The sequence below is a fragment of the Akebia trifoliata genome, chromosome 7 (genome assembly GCF_017979445.1).
Source record: "Akebia trifoliata isolate Shusen 1 chromosome 7, ASM1797944v1, whole genome shotgun sequence".
NCBI classification, from domain to species: domain Eukaryota; kingdom Viridiplantae; phylum Streptophyta; class Magnoliopsida; order Ranunculales; family Lardizabalaceae; genus Akebia; species Akebia trifoliata.
In genome coordinates, this window is record NC_141381.1 from 33546916 (window position 1) to 33565958 (window position 19043).

The 19043-nt window shown below is 32.5% G+C and overlaps 2 protein-coding genes across 2 annotated transcripts; both read left to right on the forward strand.

Moving 5' to 3' along the window:
• Nucleotides 1–1225: 1225 nt before the first annotated feature.
• On the forward strand, nt 1226–5440 carry LOC147399282 (tetraspanin-8-like). The gene is made up of 2 exons (XM_086449051.1): nt 1226–1996; nt 4867–5440. Exons 1-2 carry the CDS (start codon nt 1493–1495, stop codon nt 5170–5172), a joined length of 810 nt encoding a protein of 269 aa, XP_086305177.1. The 5' UTR covers nt 1226–1492; the 3' UTR covers nt 5173–5440.
• An 8548-nt stretch (nt 5441–13988) lies between these two features.
• On the forward strand, nt 13989–18838 carry LOC147399283 (protein trichome birefringence-like 19). The gene is made up of 2 exons (XM_086448783.1): nt 13989–14604; nt 17932–18838. Exons 1-2 carry the CDS (start codon nt 14119–14121, stop codon nt 18751–18753), a joined length of 1308 nt encoding a protein of 435 aa, XP_086304909.1. The 5' UTR covers nt 13989–14118; the 3' UTR covers nt 18754–18838.
• The last annotated feature ends 205 nt before the right edge of the window (nt 18839–19043 follow it).

Here is a 19043-nt window from a genome sequence, read left to right on the forward strand (position 1 = left end):
CAAGGAAAAAGATCTATGTTTTGGTTCACACGTCAAGAGTGTAAATTTATCATTAGTATTGAAAAAAATGCGGGGGCGGGGGCGGGGGGGGGGGGGGAAGTGTTGCGAAAAAACTCCTTTTGATCGATCAAGATAGATAAACTACGAAGATAAAATTAAGGAAAACAAAGAACATAAGAAATTTTCGTGGTTCAACAAAATTGCCTATGTTTATAGGGGGCGATAATTTTTCTTTATTGATGAAAACTATGAAAATACAACTTTTAGGATTTTTGAACTTGAAATATATATGACATCGTAGGGCATAACACACATTTTTAATTATGAAAATGCCCTCATCAATTGTATAGACACCCAAAAAAAGTCAATTTTGAGCTTGTCAGCCCCACACCCTTGTCTACACAATACCCTAAAAAAACTCAAGTTAAGATCATAAACCAATAAAAAGACAATAAAGTTGAAGGGATGAATAGAGAAGACAATATAATGAGATGGATGATATGCTTATCCCCACAAGTAGACCCTACAATTGTGTTTTATTATACAGATTTTAGGAATCCCTAGCATCTCCACAGTCTATTGGATGGAGATCATGGTTTTTAAACTCGGTATCGCGTCTTGTCTCGGACGAGTTTTCCAATACGTTTGAGACGTCTTGTGAGATAACTCAAAAAATTGAACGTGAGACGTAAAACTCGATCAAAAAATGACTTTGTGAGTTGGTGTCATTCAACTCTGATATCAAGTTAACTTGGGCGATACGTCTCGGTCTCGGACGAGTTTAAAAACCATGATGGAGATGGAGACAATAGGTGAGTGTCATATTTTCTTTATAAAGACTTTTTTAGCCTCTCCAACAACATGGTAGCTAGGATTTGAGAAAAAGCATAGACTTCTTCAAGATTAGTTTCAGATTTATGATTAATATAATTTTCCTATGGATGCATTTTTCTTGGGAATCCCTAGCATCCCAATGGCCATGCTGATGATGGATAATCAGGCTAGCATTTTCCATAACGATCGAATTTGAAGGAAACCAGTGATACCAACGTATACGTTGGAGGTTGGACGCTGTGCGAGTAAGGAGATTAACAATGGCATTTACGTGGTTTATGCTAATTATGAGGGCTTTTCTTTGAAGTTTAAAAATATCCAACTGTTATGTTATACAGTTATAATTCCAACACGGTGGAGGACTCCTAAAAGTAGAAATCACAACTAATTCGGCTCTATGAGGGCTCTTCTGTTTCCGCTTATCTCTCTCCCTCTCTCAAACGTTTCGGTTTCGGAGTGAAAGAGAGGCATAAAGACCAGCAGACCTTCTTCTTTCTTCTTCTTTACTTCTCTCTCGCATTCTTAACGACATTCCATAATATAGATCTCGAGATCATCAACTCTTCATCAAAACCAACCATCTCATCTCATCTCTTCCGCTCTTCGTGTGAGATTTCTGAAACTCGAATCGATCGAAGAAAGAGAGAGATCTGATACAATGTTTCGCGTGAGTAATAGTTTGATCGAGTTATTAAACATCTTGACTTTGATTATCTCAATCCCAATAATAGGTGCATCGGTGTACGTAAAAGTTCATGGACACTCAGAATGCCAAAGATTCCTTCAAATCCCTCTTTTATCTCTTGGAGTGTTCTTGTTCGTGGTATCGTTGTTAGGTTTGATCGGTTCGTATTGCAAAGTGTCAGCGTTTCTATGGATTTATCTGTTCGTCATGTTCATACTGATATTAGGTATATTTGTTTTCACGATATTGGCATTCGTGATGACGAATAAGGGAGTAGGGCAGAAGATATCAGGGATGGGATACAAAGAGTATCGGCTTGGAGATTACTCGAATTGGTTGCAGAAGCACGTGGTTAATGGTGAGAATTGGTATAAGATAAGGAGTTGTTTGATCGAAGGACAGGTTTGCACGATTCTCGGCAATGATATTGATCAGAAAGAAGCCCAATTTTATCAGAAGAATCTGTCTCCCATTCAGGTTTAATTTTATTTTTTTCATCTTTTCTTGATTATTCAATCTTGATTACTGAGGAATTTATGTTTACTTGTATAATGGTCTTCATGCTTCTTCTTCTTCTTTTTTTAACAATTTATTATTTTTTGTGATCGCTTTATTTTATTATTTATTTGCAGGTTTTTTCTTTTCTATTATTTTTATTTTTAGATGTTTTTTTTTCTTTCGAATTTTTACTTCATATTATTGCTTTTTGGATCTTTTTTTAAAAACTTTTTCCGAGTTTGGATGGAAAACAGTTAAATGTGGGAAACCCTAAAATGACTGAAAATCAAATAAATAAGTACCAAAAATATAAAATCGATGATGATCTCAAAAAAAAAAAATTACTCATGTTGTTATTATTATTAACCCCAAGCCAGCCGTGTTGAGTGTATACTTTCCTCCCTCCACTCTCGGGTGTGTCATACCCTATTAAAGCCTTGTAGCCCTCTTATATTCATAGTTCTCCCCTTCTCTAACAGATTGGTCTTTTAGAGTAGTTGGTTGGTTATCATGGTATTAGGACGGGCCTTTCTCTCTTCCACGTCACCCAGTTGATATCTTCATGTGCTTTATCCCAATCCAGCCCACACGTGTGGGGTGTTGAGTTTATCCCCTCCACGTCACCTAGTTCATATTTCCACGTACTTTGCCCCAGTCCAGCCCTCGCGTGCGGGGGTGTGTTGAGTCTGGTCCCACATCGGACACTTGTTGCATTGTCTCTCTCCTTATAAGCTCTTGGGCATCTCCACTCATTGCAATTAGTTTTAAGCTGGACCCCCAAATTTATCAAGCCGAGCTTTGAACAACATGTAGCTGTGAATTCCTTGGGGCCACCCTCTAAGGTCCGGTTGACCCTCAACACAACCAGTTGTACATAGGACTTTTTGAGGGGGTGGTGCTTGTGACCATGGGATTAGTCTCACCCAAAGGTTGGGGATATCCACAATAAGCAGAAAAAACATGTTGTTATTAGTATTATATCCATTAATGATGTGCTTCTACAAATAAATATAAATTATTTGTGACCACGATTACGTGCATTTGAATTTGAAGTTTCAAATAAACATGATCTTTAATCCCCTAAATTAAGACTTGATAATTTTATATTTTTATAATTGAGTAACTCTTTATATATATAAATGCTTTATATTGTTGTTTAGACCGTCAAAAAAAAAAAAAAAGAGCAACAAGTTCGAGAAAAATGTGTAAAATAAGATGTATGTATGGTTTTCAAAAGAAAGATCAAACAAAAAGTTGAAAATGACAATAACAAGATGAAGATGAAAATATTTGTACACCTTTCGAGAGAATAGAGAGAGAAAGAGAGAGAACCAAAAACCTTAAAGATGTGAGTAACAAGCGTGTGCTCGTATCTTGATTGAGGTGTACGACTTTGACATGCTTTTTTGTTTGAGTTGTAGGTCTCTGGTTTTTTTTGTTTGTTCGTTTTTTTTTCTTAATTTAACATTTCTTATAAACACTTTAGGATTAGAGGCAACTTATTGATGAGGATTTTTTTAGTTTTGTTATATTTAAATTTAAATTCTTTAACTTTTATTACAAACAACACCCTTTGTGCTGGTCGAACCATCGATTCCCACCCAACAAACCATCATACCCTAAATCTCAAGCCATACCCGTTTCTATAAGATACAACACCAATAGTTTTGACCGAACCTTTATTTTAGACCTCAAAACCTACCTAGAAATCCCTTTAAATCCTGAACTAACTTTCCCATAATCTAAGCTGCCCATGTACCCTAGTTGTAACCCTTTTAGGACTTAAAATAAAAAGTCCCCTTGAATATTGGATTGACGGCCGAAGCTAAGTGAAGTTCAATCTTTCATTGATATCCTCTTCGTTCTCACTCAAGGGGTTTTTTTTTGTGGGATTTTGATTGATTTTGGGATTTGGATTTCAATTGCCTGTTCAACTTATTTGTCACATGTGGAGTTGCATGAGCTGAGATTTATGTTTGAATTGTTTATTTGATTTAATTTTTGTCCTGGACACATCTTTTTAGGTTAGGAATCATCCTCTTGCGTCACTCATCCTACAGTGCATCTCTAGGTGTAAGATGAAGTGAATTTAGTACTGTAACATGTACACCAGTATGGGTGTAATATCATGGCACTACACACACGAGTGTCGAGTCATAGCGGCCCCTCTCTAATGTATAGTGTTATTTCTCTCCGGCTAAGGTTAGCTTGACTACGTAAGTCGAGCTAGCCAGGGATTGATGCCTTTGGGTGTGCGACGGAGGGAAAATCAACCATAGTTGATTATCCATTGTGTGAGTGACCAACTATAGCCAGTTTTCTCTTCATATGTGGCATGCCCAAAAACTTTACTGAGGCTTCTAACCTCTGACTAGTATAGTTAGACTTGTTTTCATACTTCAATTAATGATCTAGTTTTGAGGATACTTTGAGGGGTGTGGGTCACACAAGATATTTCCATCTAGCAAACTCATTTGGCCCTCTGAAATCATGAACTTTGACTTTGACCCATCCGTCGTTGACACTCACATTGAAAGTAATCTTGATTGATTTTTTTTCTAACTACTGGATCTCACAAAAGTTGAAATTACAGAGCTGCGGATGTGCTACAATTTTAATTAAAATTTTGATGAAATTTAAAAAAAAATAATAATAAAATAAGATGGTAATCTTTGGTGTAACAAATTTGCCACATTTTGTTTTATCGAACGATGGTACTTGCTAAAGTTAAATCACCCTTCTTCAACTCTTTACCAAGCTATAATACTCAAATATGATTTCTTATTGTAATTAGAGGTTTTTATTATTTTAATCTGAGATTAACATTTCTGTATATGTAATTTTTTTAGTCGGGTTGCTGCAAGCCTCCTACAAACTGCGGTTTCATCTACAAGAACGCAACATTCTGGGAAATCCCGAAATCAGGTCCAACAGCAGTGGACAGTGACTGCATTACATGGAGCAACCACCAGGATACACTGTGCTACGACTGCAAATCATGCAAGGCTGGAATACTTGAAAACATTAATAAGGATTGGAGGAAGTTCGCCATTTTCAATATTGCTGTCCTCATCTTCCTCATTATCGTCTACTCCATTGGTTGCTGTGCTTTCAGGAACAGCCGATCCGACCCATACAAGAGATACAGAGGATGATGATTTAACTCGTGAACAACCTCTAAGTTTGATGGAAATGGAAGTTAATGGATCGGATTAATTCTTTTATAGTTGTTAGGATGGATACTGTTATTTATTTTTATTTCTTAGACATTAAAATAGGTAACTATATATGCTCTGCGGATATACAGATTATCATTATTTTATAGAACTGGGTTTTATAATGCTTGTTGTTTTACTTGAATGAGTTCGATTGGGTCAAAACAGTAGTCCTCTGCAAATTATTATGTATATTATTTCAATTTTATTTCTACTTGTTTTAATTAAATGAGTTAGACTTATGTTACCGGTTGGCTTTATTCAAATTCGAGTTCACGATTCATAGTTCACTCTTAAACGAATCCGAATCATATAGGTAGATCCTGGCGTACATTTATGTTAAATCTCATAGAAGAAGACTCGGCTCAGTGGGGCATATCAATTACTTAAAAACAAGTGTGAATTAAGAGACAAAGGCTAGGTATTTTTTAACATTGACCAAATCTTGGTATTTAAAAAGGGGAAATTATAAAATAAAAACTCAAATACAATAATATTTATAAAAAAAAGAAACAATTAAAATAATATTAATATTTATCGACAATTTAAGTGCTATTTTTTTAAAAATACAAATGCAACATAATATTTTATTCTTTTAATAAAAACGGCACGTAAAGTGTCGTTTTCTTTTTATATCCATTGCATGACCGGTTTTTAGCCATTGTGAAAAAACGGCATATAAAGTGCCATTTTTTTTATGTTTTTCAAATTTTTGATCGATAAACTCTCTATATATATACATATCACACATGCCCATATTCTCTAACAATGCTCATTATTTTCACTCTCACAATTTTCTCATTATTTTTACTTCACAATTTTCCTACAATATTTTATAATTCAATTAAATCGAAGATGTCATCAAGAGTAATTATTTGTTGATATGGAGGTTAAGTTAAAAGTATCCCGTATATTTGTGGAAATACGCTATTTTTATTGACTTCCTTATAAATTACATATTCAGAATTACAAGCTCTTAATGTTTCAATTTGCAATATGACTACAATTTTCGATAAAGTCAGTTATCAATTTAAATAATGAAAAAAATTTAATTAATATTTTAGACTAAGAAACTTGGGAATATATACTAAATAGTAATCAAAATTCATAAAGTATAATTATTTTTATGATACAATATGAAAATATTAGAACATATCAATTAAAATATGGTAAAGGTGAGCCAAACTTACCGAATCAATATCTAAATATCGATATCGACCATAATGTTGCGTACAGTTCAATTAAACTTAATGTTGTAACACTAAAAGATTTCGATAGTAATGTAAATGCATTTGTTGATAAACAATTTGAATTCGTCGTCCGATGATAATGAAAATATATTCGATATTTATATTAGTTAAATTTTCAATAATATAATTAAATTAAGAGAAAAAATAATTTCTTTGACTATTACAAATAATTTTTCAATAAAATATATTTTTAATAATAATAATAAATTATAATTAAAAGTGATGTTCCAACTGTGAATAGTATATATATATATATATATATATATATATGCTAATTTTTTTTTTTTTGTAATTGGAGATTTATTTATCATATGTAAGTCTAACACAACTCACACAAGTATGGGTAAAATAGACTCACGACCTCATCCTCAAACTAGTACTAACTAGATAAAGAATAAAATTTAAACCCGCATAAAGAATAATCAATTTTATTCCCCTCAATCCATAATAGCTGATATTAGAGATGAATATAATATATCTATTACATATATAAAAAATTAAAAAGCAAGAGAAAAAAATCAATGGTGAAATACATGGTTGTGAAGTTGACGCATATAAAAATATTGAATATTTTCTTCAAACCATTTAAAAAACAAGTCAGGAAGTTTTTGTTTTTTTTAAATTAATCCAAATAGTCATTTTAAAACATATATATATATATATATATATATATATATATATATATATATTTTAAAGCATGCATAAATGATTTTAAAAATGAATGTTTACATATTGTACGATTAAATGATATTTTTTAAAAGATAAATATTAAGGCATATTGATTGCTACGGTTGTTCATAACCCAAATTATGATATTTTTCTACTTACATGTTCAATAGTTGAACAAGAAAATAAAAATACTTGGAAATGATTTTTAAATTATTTTGAAATGTCACTTAGACCTTATGATTTTAACAAAATTTCATTTATTTTAAATAAATAAAAATGAATAATATTTGCAGTTGATAAATATTTTCCTTTATCATTTCATTTTTTTTGTATTTAACATTTTCAAGTAAATTTAAAAATAATTTATAAATCAGATTTATTTTGTAAATTTTTTAAAAATGTGATTAAAGCTTACACTGAAATTGGTTGTAAAAAATATAATTAATTAAGAGAGAAAATATCAAAATATATAATTGGATTATATCCTAAGAAGATCCAACACATACATTAGTTAATTAGGCAGTAAATCATTTTCTCATTTCTCGTTTTAGAATAATAAAATAAAATGCAAATGAAAGTTTTAATTTATGGATAATGAAATTGTTTATGAAACTAATAACCAGATCATTAGAAAGTTAGGTATAAAATAATAGAATTACATAATAGAGTAGATTAAAGAATCTCACTTGAAATTTTCAATTAGTTCAAAGGATGGAAAATAAAATTTGAAAAAGAATGCAAAAGATTATTAGTTGTAAACTTTTAATTATTCATGATATGAAATTTGAGATATATGATCACGTAAAATAAAAAATACACATAATTCAAATAGATCATAAATATTGTATGTGTGAAAAATGGACTCAAACACTTATTCCATGCCAACATGCAATAAGTTTTGATCTTAAATTATTTTTTTTATATATTAAGATCTCAGATTAAGATCAAGGGTTTTTAATGAGTAGGAGTGTGGTACCTTGGCCCTCAAAGGATTCTGCTAATTGAGGAGGAGGAGGAGGAAGGAGGAGGAAAAAGGAGGGGGGAAACTATATAAAAAAGGATGATGGAAAAAATGAGGGAAAAAGTTTGACACTTAAAGTGTCGGATTTTTTTTAAAGAATTGAATGACTTTTGTAAGAATTGCAACTGCAAAATTGGTTGTTTCTCGACTATTTAAGAATTTATTTATGGAAAGAGAAATGCTAAATTGATGCCATTTTTAACCAATGCTCCAGACGCCCTATGGCGTGTTGGATTACAGCCCAACAAACGTTTGACATATGGTGTAATAAGGTCCCAATAATTTGATTTTGGGACCATAATTTTTCGGATTCTATCACATTTTAAATGTTAGTTCCCATAAATAATTGTAAAATTAAATTAATTATCCAAATTAATAGAGCTAATGATATATTATTGCTAATTGCAGATAAATAAAACGCACGTGGAAGTTATCAAATCACAAAACAAATACGGTTACAATGTACGAGCAAAATGGAAGTATCCAACAAAATCTCGATGAATTTGGCCGTCACGTCACCGCGTCGCGGTTAGGCTTGGGTGTTCCGCGGTGATCTCGAGGAATTTATCCTCGATATTTGTACATAAAATGCTTCAGGCGTTGTAACTAACTGGTTCTTTCGAATCAAATCATCCGCCAAATCAACCCGATAACCCGAATACGAATGTTATAAATTAGAGGGTAGATTTCAGAGAAGAGGTCCCTCTCTTGATCTGTAATTTTTCATTTTCTTTCTTTAATTCTCTGTAATTTTCTTTTGAGAGAGCTCTTGAGTGTAGTGAGAACATCAAGAGTGATCCAATCTTTAGTACTTTTTGTAATTCTTTTGAGAGCTATTAAAGAAGGATTACAGTGCAGCATCATCTTCTTCACCCATGTTCTCATTTCTTTTGTTATTTTCTGCAACTATAATCCTTGCGATGAGTGACTAAAATCTCCTTAAAGAGTTCAATAATGCTAGAGCAAGTCCATCCATTTAATGTAGTTTTAAATGCATTATTTTTGCTTATCTTGTTAATCATTCTGTAAATTCTCTTTTGATTAGATCTCTTAGCTTATATTTATGATTTAAGCTTTGATAGTCATTACTTAGATAAGTTCAAGAATGACTATGCTTTGTGAAGAATTGAAATATAGGTTAAGCAATCTTAATTAAATCAGTATTTTCATGAATAATCTTTAGTTACATTTAATGATTAAACAGCTCCACTTTCCGATCCATGAGCAATGACTTGCTACATGGATTGAGTTAGATTTAGAATTAATCTACATTATAAATGGTTTGCAAAGGCTACATTGAACTCTCTACTATCCCTTTTCTTATATCTTCAATCTCTAGTTTCTGTTTTAATTTCAATTACAAGTTAATTTTCATTTTATTTATGCAACAAATCTGTTTTGGTTTTAAAGAATTTATTTTAAAACTTTGTTTTGATTTTAATCCGAGTGAACTTTTAAATCCCAACTATCCCTGTGGAACGAATTCGACTTATCCAAGTCTATATTTTAATTTCTAAATCTCTGCAATTTATACAACAAGTTTTTACAATGATCATGGTGCAATGACATCAACAATAGAGATAGCTTCTCTCACTTTCCTATTGCCCACATACTTATTTATTTTTAATTTCAAATCTTAAAAAAGTCTTTGGGCCCACATTGATTATCACATTGATAATCCAACAACATAATCTTTTAAATTTCATGAAAATATTCATATTCAAAAGAAAAGAAAGTAAAAAAATATTGTTTTTCAAACTTGGTCCAAGGTGTTGAAAATGAACGGCCATCGAGCACCCAGATTTAAAAATAAAATTCAACAATGAAAAATAGTTATTAAATATTATTTTTTTAAGTTCATATAATTTTATCCTCTACAACTCTATTGCATCGGATCTTATTTTTGAATGTCACAAGGTGATCAAATAAAAAAATTTGCTTTTTTTTCACTATGGGCAAGAGAGAGAAAAGGGCGTTGGCCAAAAACAGCGTGCATTTAACATCACTATTATGGAAAATAGCTTTTTCGTTTATTTCGGTATATATATTAATTTAATATTTACAATTATTTTAATTATTACAACTTAAAAAACAATGGCATTCTCGTTTAAAACACAACTCTAGAAGTGCTTTTCTGCAAATGCTGAAACTGTAAAAACAGTAGTTGCTATTTTCAGCTTTTGACATCTACGAATCAGTACACAAGGTACCTCATTTTAGTCTTACGCCATGAAATAATTGATATTACTTGTTAACCCTTTGTTAAAATAATATAAAAATCATTCATTTGCAAAAGTAACGAAAATGATATTTATGTTGATTATTGTTTTAAGATCATTAAAATCAAATCAAATCAAATCAATCTACACCATTTGATTAAGATGGAGCGATATATAATTCATTTTCTTCAGCTAATTAAACATTCAGTTTCCATTTTTTATACTTCATCTTTTGATTAGATTCCGTTCTCCATAAGTCTTCTTCATCCACTTCATTCAAGTTCCTCTCATGTATTCCCTCTCCCTTCATACTTTCTCCTCTCTTCCTTTGTTTTCCTCCATCATTATCTCCCATTGTCATATTCAAAAATAATTTTGAGTTTCAAATCAGGCTTACACTTTCACCTTGTGCAATTAAATGGGTAAGAGGTGAATTTTCGAGAAGCCTTTTAATGCACATACTCCACTTCCTTTTGATCTTTTCAAAAAATGAAGGAAAAGATTTAAGAGAGTTCATCAGTAATACATACAACACACACGTTATCATATTAAAGAAGATTAGGATTAGATTTAAAGAGATGGAGTTTATCTCTACTTAGGATTCTCTCTATATAAATCCTAGTAGGTTTATTGTAATTTAATCAAACTGAAATTACTGTTACCAAGTCCTAGCTAGCCTAACCTTTCTTATTGCTTAGGACTTTTAATTTATATACCATTTCTTCATGTTGTTAAGAATGAACAGTACTTGTATAGCCTTGACATAATCACCTCAAATTATGCTTCAATTCATAGAAATTGGATATACATATATATAGGGGCCGATCAAGGGACATATGTAAAAACAATGGTTATTCAAAATATGGGTTAGAGGTTTTGGATTGAGCTGATCTTTTTTTAAGGATGTTCTCTATAATGAGAAGATCATCCTCATAAAAAATTATCTCAATCTGAAACTTTTAAGTCCATCAAAAGTGATTTACAAATTATTGGTAAAAAATCGACAGTCCACATTCTAAATCACTTTTGATGGGGTTAGAAGCTTCAGATTGGACTAATTTTTTTAGGATGATCTTCTCATCATAAAGATCATCCTCACAAAAAATCAGATCAATCCAAAACCTCTAACCTATATTTTAAAAATTTATAAATGTTATATTATTTTTACATATGTTTTTTCATATTTCCCTTGATCCATTCCCATATATATATATAATTTGTCCGGGAACCATTGCTGGTGCTGCCCATACAATATATATATATATATATATATATATATATAGGAAATGTTCAGCAACAAACATTTTGGCAAAACATTTTTGAAAATATGGGTTACAGGTTTTGGAATGGGCTGATTTTTGGTGAGGATGATCTCTACAGGGAATAGATCATCATCACCAAAAATCAGCCCATTCCAAAACTTCTAACCCATCAAAAATGGTTTACAAAAAATGGACGGTCCACGATTTTTCAACCTGTTAACATGGGGCTAGAAGTTTTGGAATGGGCTGATTTTTTATGAGGATGATCTCCTCACCGTAGAGATCATCCTCACCAAAAATCAGCCCATTCCAAAACCTCTAACCCATGTTTTGAAAAATGTTTTGCCAAAATGTTTGTCAAAATGTTTGTTGCTGAAAGGGACCCTATATATATATATATATATATAATTTGTCCGGGAACCATTGCTGGTGATGCCCATATAACAAATTTTGGATATCGAATCAAAATCTATAGACTTCCAACTTTATTAATTAGACATCAATTGCAAAGTATATAATCTGCTAATATAATACCAAAAATTTATTCCAAAATAGTACTAAAACGGCCGAAATGCAAACACAAGAAATCATTGATAAAACTTATTTTGATCTGATAGTCAAATCAAGCTCATTTAGTATAAAGTTGTTCTCAAGGCTCACACAGTAAACAGACATTCACATTCACAACCTAGGGATCAGCAGCTTACCATGGGAATCCCTAGCTAGGGAGTATATATCTCTCTCGCTCATTTTCTTGTATGTTATTGTTACGTGGAGAATACATGAACTTGATTCCACCACATTTGCCATAACAAGGACGACCGAGTCAATTGTCTCTTGAGCTGAAAATGGTTCTTGTGGGACACCAAGGATTGTCGTACGTGGTGAGATCACTATCACCATAATAGTCATACCAACCAAGGCTGGAAACAGATCCAATAAGAAGAAAAATAATATATATAATGTATGTGACATGTATCACACATACCGTACATCGGGCACCATCCTCTCCAAAGTGTGAATACACACGATATATAAGACGAAGCCAAGGATCGGATCACAAACAATGAAGTAAATGAAAAAACTATCATCTATCCATCATCTACAGTAGTACCAGTTAGATGACAACTAATGATCAGAGTTTTTTGTCTCACATTCTTCCAATTTTGATGAGTAGTTGAATCAGAAGTAGACCTTATTGTTATCTAATAATTATGTATGTAGCGAATGATGATCAATTAACATGTTATACCAACTCGATGACGTACGCTCCAGAGGATATGATTAATATCTTATACCAGCCTAAAGACTTACATGCATACATACATATTTATTGTATAATATAGTATATAGATGCATATAATTTCAACTTAATTAATTAGTGTAAACAATCCAAACACACAATCCCATAGATTTCCCCTAATGATGGATTTCCAGACAAAGAAATAAACATTCAATACCAACTTTAACCACTAACAACTGATGGTAGACTCAGCAAATCGAATCAAAATGTCCATAACTAAAAATGTATTTTTCCTAAAAGAAATGTTAATGGGTTGATTCCGGTTCAATTCTTAAAAGAAGTAGAAATCATTAAAATTTTCTCGATTTCGATTATCAAGTTAATGGAACTCTAATTAGAATCGTCAAACTTTAAATTTTCTAGATTTTCAGTTTCTATCAATTCTGGTTCTCAATCAGTTCCATTTTTTTTCATCCCCATTCTAATCTGTTCCAATAAAAAGGAGTTGAGAACCACCAAGGTTTTCGATTCTGATTCCAGTTAAAGGGGTATCCATTGTCCATTGACACCCGCCCCTATTTCCTATTCTGTCATCCTTTCATCATTCAATTTATTTTATTTTAGAGGATTTCATTATTATTGTTTAGGTACAGAATAAGTGGTTTTCTCAACAACAAAAACAAAGGTCCATCTTCCAATTAGGATGTATATTACTGAGATTTGGTACAAATCCATTGTTACTTTACAGGCATACAACCTGGTTATTTGTAGGTTTATTTGTGTAAGTAGTATAAACCAAACATATACAGATAACTTCTATCAAAAAAGCTTTAGCTGTTGGAACGATGTCTCAGTCAGATTTCTATGTACTTCCCAAAGCTATAAGGACTATGAAGCAAACATCTTGCAAAAGCCCCACTAATTGCATAGTTTGAAATTTTTACAAAATTATAATAATACCCTTGCGTCCATAACACCTTATAACCTTAATTTAGCCTCATAATAACAAAAAGGAGTGGGCATTTGGTCATTTGAGTAAGTCAAGGGCCATATAACAATATTTACAACTCCAAGGGCCTGGTTGAGTTGCTTTATGAAAAACTGAAAATAGTTGGGCATGGTGTCCTACTCAAACTAAAAACCTTATATAAGCATAGGTTGAGTTTCTTGATGTTTCTACTACTACTACTACTAATCCCTTCTCCCTCTTTAGATATCTTCAATGAAGCTTCATCCCATTGAACTTCCCTTTGGGAAGAACCAAGCTTTACAAAACACGCATAAAACAGTTATTCTACTAACCTTAACCTTAATTATTCTCACCATCATTCCTCTATATTACCCTTCTACACTACTATCGAAAGGTTCTTCTTCTCTGTCTTCCTCATCTTCTTATGTTGTTAAGGAAGATTCAATGACAGTCAGATCAAGTAAGTGTAACATTTTTACTGGTGAATGGGTTCCAAATCTCGAAGCACCATATTACATAAATACAACTTGTTGGGCAATACATGATCATCAAAACTGCATGAAGTATGGGAGGCCCGATACTGAGTTCATGAAATGGAGGTGGAAGCCAGATGATTGTGAGCTACCTATCTTCAACCCATCTCAATTCTTGGAGCTACTTAGAGGAAAGTCCATGGCATTTGTGGGGGACTCTGTGGGTAGAAACCAAATGCAGTCCTTGATATGCCTCTTGTCCAGGGTAAACCTACTCCCATCTCTCCTAATATTAATCTTGATCTTCTTTTTTTATCATACATTCACACTTGATTAATTAATACAATAGGTGACTTGGATAAAATTGAATCATTCAAACCCAAACCCAAAATTTGGTTTAAAGCTTTGATGAAAATCTCACTAGGGCTGCAACCTGGCCGGGCTGGCCTGAACTCAATCTGATTGAAGATCCTTGAATAATTTTAACTCGATTTTAAAAGACCAAGCTCAAGTTTGTGAGCTTAGGCCCGATGGTCGGGTTGAGGATTTTGCTACTTGTGTTAAGGCTGGGTTACCCTCCAACCCGACCAAGTTGCAACCCTACTATTCATGTCTATGTAAAAAGAGGAAATCTGAAAGAAGAAAGGTAGAAACGGCATTTATGAAAAAAAGAGATACAAGGATTTCATAAAGAGTCGTGATTATCTAACTATCCCACAACACACTCAATCAACTCTCTTGATGTGACAAGTTTGGAAACGGTAGATTTGTACGTTTCGGGATATACAATTCCCTCGGGATACATTTTTTATGGAAAAATTCAGTTTTGTATCCCGAGGCATACAAATCTACGACTCCCAAACTTGTAACGTCAAAAGAGTCGATTGAGTGTGCCATGTGGGGTAGTTAGATTATCACAATTCTTTCATAAATCTATCTGGACTCTATATATGAAATCGTGAACAATAATACAAAGTCATCAATCTTCAAAATGAAAATCAATTGGAATTTGATTCGAAGGGTTTCATCTCTAAATTTAGAAATTGCCGTGTTAGAGTTGATCTAATTAAAACGTAGAAGAAAAGCATGGATTGGCGACCAAGAAAAAAAAGTTTCCAAAAGTTAAGTTATTAATTATAGAAGGCTGTGGATTTAATCAAATAAAGTAACCATAACCCTACAGTCAAAATTAAGGTAAGCGATATGACGTCTCACCTCTTCTATCACAATCATGAAGATTACTGATTTCTCATCTCTTACTCTTTATTGTTACTTGAAAAGAAATTGGAATTTTATTAATACGACGTAACGTAGGCTAAAACATCATGGGATGTAAAGTATCACATCAGACCACATGTCAATATTAAGGGGGTATCTGAAAGATTTTCAGTGGCAACATTACTCGTGATGTCATGTGGAATAACATGACACACATGATGCTATATGCCCATTATATTTATTTGAAATTAATATATATATATATATATATATGGGAAATGTTCAGCACCCTAAGTTTTACCACACACTTTAACAAACGTTTTTTGTCCTACATGGGTTAGAAGTTTTGGAATGAGCTGATTTTTGGTGAGGATGATCTCTATGATTAGAAGATCATCCTCCCCAAAAATCAGCCCATTCCGAAATGTTTAGCCCCATGTTTACACGTTGAAAAATCGTGGACCGTCCATTTTTTGTAAATCAATTTTGATGGGGTTAGAAGTTTTGGAATGAGCTGATTTTTGGTGAGGATGATCTCCTCACCATAGAGATCATCCTCACCAAAAATCAGCTCATTCCGAAACTTCTAACCCATGTAAGACAAAACGTGTTTGTTAAAGTGTGTGGTAAAACTAAGGGTGGCGAACGGGACCCTATATATATATATCATAGTTCAGATACATGGTTTGTATGTGTTTTCCCGTATTAGAGTATAAAATTATATTGTATCAAGGTGTACAATATGTACATCAAATCACATTTGAAGATACAAACATAATAGAATATGCTAATAATCTGATCTAAGTAGGAGGTTGATAGTTCAATCTCCTGAAAGGGCATGTTTCATTTAAATCTATCAATGTCAATGGATCCATATGCAAGTTCTGCTCTACTTAGGATTGCAAAATCTGGTCAATCATGTTTGGATCCCATTGAAATTGATTGTATATAAGAAAATTTATAATAGTATATTGTATTTTATTTAAAATTTGGGATCGATAAATACAATGGGTTGGATTTATCTTGCCTAAGGGTTAGCTTGATTGGTTTCAGTCAAACCAGTGGATCAACCACTTTACCTAATGAAAATGAAAGTTGGAAATATTAAAGAGAAGATAGTTGGTCAAGATCAATGTCTTTTTTTTAAATATATTTCTAATGAAAAAAATAAGACAAAGAAAACCAATCATCAGCATCATATGTTAAAAGAAATAATAATACAGAGCACTCCAAGATGTGTGTTAATTCTTTACTGATATCATATGAATTGGAGCACTTAAAGTAAAGGGTGGTGTCATGTGTGGCAATAGAATCTCTCTAAATATGTTGTCAGCTTAATTTTAAAAATCGTACTTGAGATTCAACTCTATGCTTGAAAGTAATCTATGTAAATATTTGCTTACTTCTATCATAGTTTTGTGGTGTTGGAGGAGAAATGCTAATTAATTAGCTAAACACCTACTACTTTATAAACTACTGTCTTCGTTCGTGTTTTGCAATCAGGATTCAGGTGGCGGAACGCTAGCTCTACATATAAATTTTTTTAAAAGAAATAAAAATTTGAAGGAGTGACTTACTATGCATGTTTATCTACATATAAGACTTGTATGGGAAGTATGAGACATCGATTTGACTCAGTTGGATTTTGAGTTCACTCGGCTATTGACTTCATTAGTAGTTATTGTTTGAGTTAAGTCAGAAGATCAAATAGAGTCCATTTGCAATAGAAAAACAATATTTCCTTCTTTTTTTTTCTTTTTCATAAGATCTTTACAAGGTCGATTTTCCTCTTTTTTTCTTTAGTCGATTTTTTTAAATAATTTTAATTCGTATTATATAGCAATTTATGTTGTTTCACTGGTTACCGTATGCATTTACCAAGTCATGCTTCACTTATATTAATTGATGTTTTAAGGGAGGAGTATTTTGCAAAAAATTCTTAAACAGCCCCACCTTTTTTTTAAATATTTACAAAAACATCTGTATACTGTACCCAATTTATTATTATTATTTTTATAATAAAAAAATATATACAAAATTGGGTATAAAGGTAAGTTCATCAATATCAAAACGACTACACATTTGACAATTGTTTTGTTAAATAAAAAAAATAAAAAAAATAAAAAGAAGAAAAATGTCAATTTCATAAATGTTAAAAACGTAGCTGGTTCAGTAATTTCGTCAAAATATATAGTTGTTTTAGATCTAAAGTCTAAATACACTTATCTGATTTATTTGTATCCAATTATCAGTTAGTTTTCCTTCATGGCATAAGAGTCATCTCCAGTGATCGCAAATTGAATTTTTATTTATTGAATTATTGGATTTAATTTCTTAATTAAGTTCATTTAGTCATTTTCTTTAATATGTTTAGGTCGAGTATCCAGTGGATGTTTCATACACTTCAGATGAAAAATCCAAACGATGGAGATACACCAACTACAACTTCACCATTGCTAATTTTTGGACACCATATTTAGTAAAAGCAAGGGAAGCGGACTCCAATGGTCCCATGCAAACCGGCCTCTTCAATCTCTATCTCGATGAATTTGATAAAGAATGGACAACCCAGATCAATGACTTCGATTACATAATCATCTCAGGTGGACACTGGTTCATGCGCCCGTCCATGTTCTATGAGAACGGTCACCTCATGGGATGCCATTACTGCCTTGAACCAAATGTCACAGACCTCACCATGTACTATGGTTATAGAAAGGCCTTCAAGACTGCCTTCAAAGCAATCAACAGCTTAGAGAACTTTGAAGGTATAACATTTCTAAGGACATTTGCTCCTTCACATTTTGAGAATGGTTTATGGAACAATGGAGGGAATTGTGTGAGGAAGAAGCCGTTTAAGAGCTATGAAACCCATTTAGATGGCATTGATCTAGAGTTTTATATGATTCAAATGGAGGAATTTAGTGTTGCAGAGAGGGAAGGATTGAAAAGAGGGTTGAAGTTTAGATTGCTTGATACAACTGAAGCTATGTTGTTGAGACCAGATGGGCACCCCAGCAGTTATGGGCACTGGCCTCATGAGAATGTAACGTTGAATAATGACTGTGTACATTGGTGCTTGCCCGGGCCCATTGATACTTGGAATGATTTCTTGCTTGAGATGTTGAAAATGGAGGGTGGGAGATCATTTGGTGGGAGGCTTCACACAAGTGATAGGAAGATGAGAATGAGATAATGCTTTTCTTTGATATTTTGTATCTTTTTTTTTCTTTCTTTGTAATTTGTTTCTGATATATATTTGGTGGTGAAAGGTTGGAAAACGTTTTGATGTGAATAGTTCAATAAAATTTGTTAAGGGATTTGATTGTCCAAGTCTTTTTAGGTGAGTTCCATTAGTATTCTTTCAAGGTATCAAAGCAATCGTGACTTGTGAGTGATCAGAAGTTGAATTTCTACTGTTTCCTTTTTTGACATGTTGGGGTGGGGGTATCTGGTGTCTACCCGATGAAAATTTCAAACGATGAC

Excerpts from the sequence above, each read along its gene's own strand:
- LOC147399283 (XM_086448783.1), top strand. The coding sequence starts at position 14,119 with ATGAAGCTTCATCCCATTGAACTTCCCTTTGGGAAGAACCAAGCTTTA. Across the intron at positions 14,605-17,931 it reads TGATATGCCTCTTGTCCAGG|GTCGAGTATCCAGTGGATGT; the intron begins GTAAACCTACTC and ends TAATATGTTTAG.
- LOC147399282 (XM_086449051.1), top strand. The coding sequence starts at position 1,493 with ATGTTTCGCGTGAGTAATAGTTTGATCGAGTTATTAAACATCTTGACT. Across the intron at positions 1,997-4,866 it reads AGAATCTGTCTCCCATTCAG|TCGGGTTGCTGCAAGCCTCC; the intron begins GTTTAATTTTAT and ends TAATTTTTTTAG.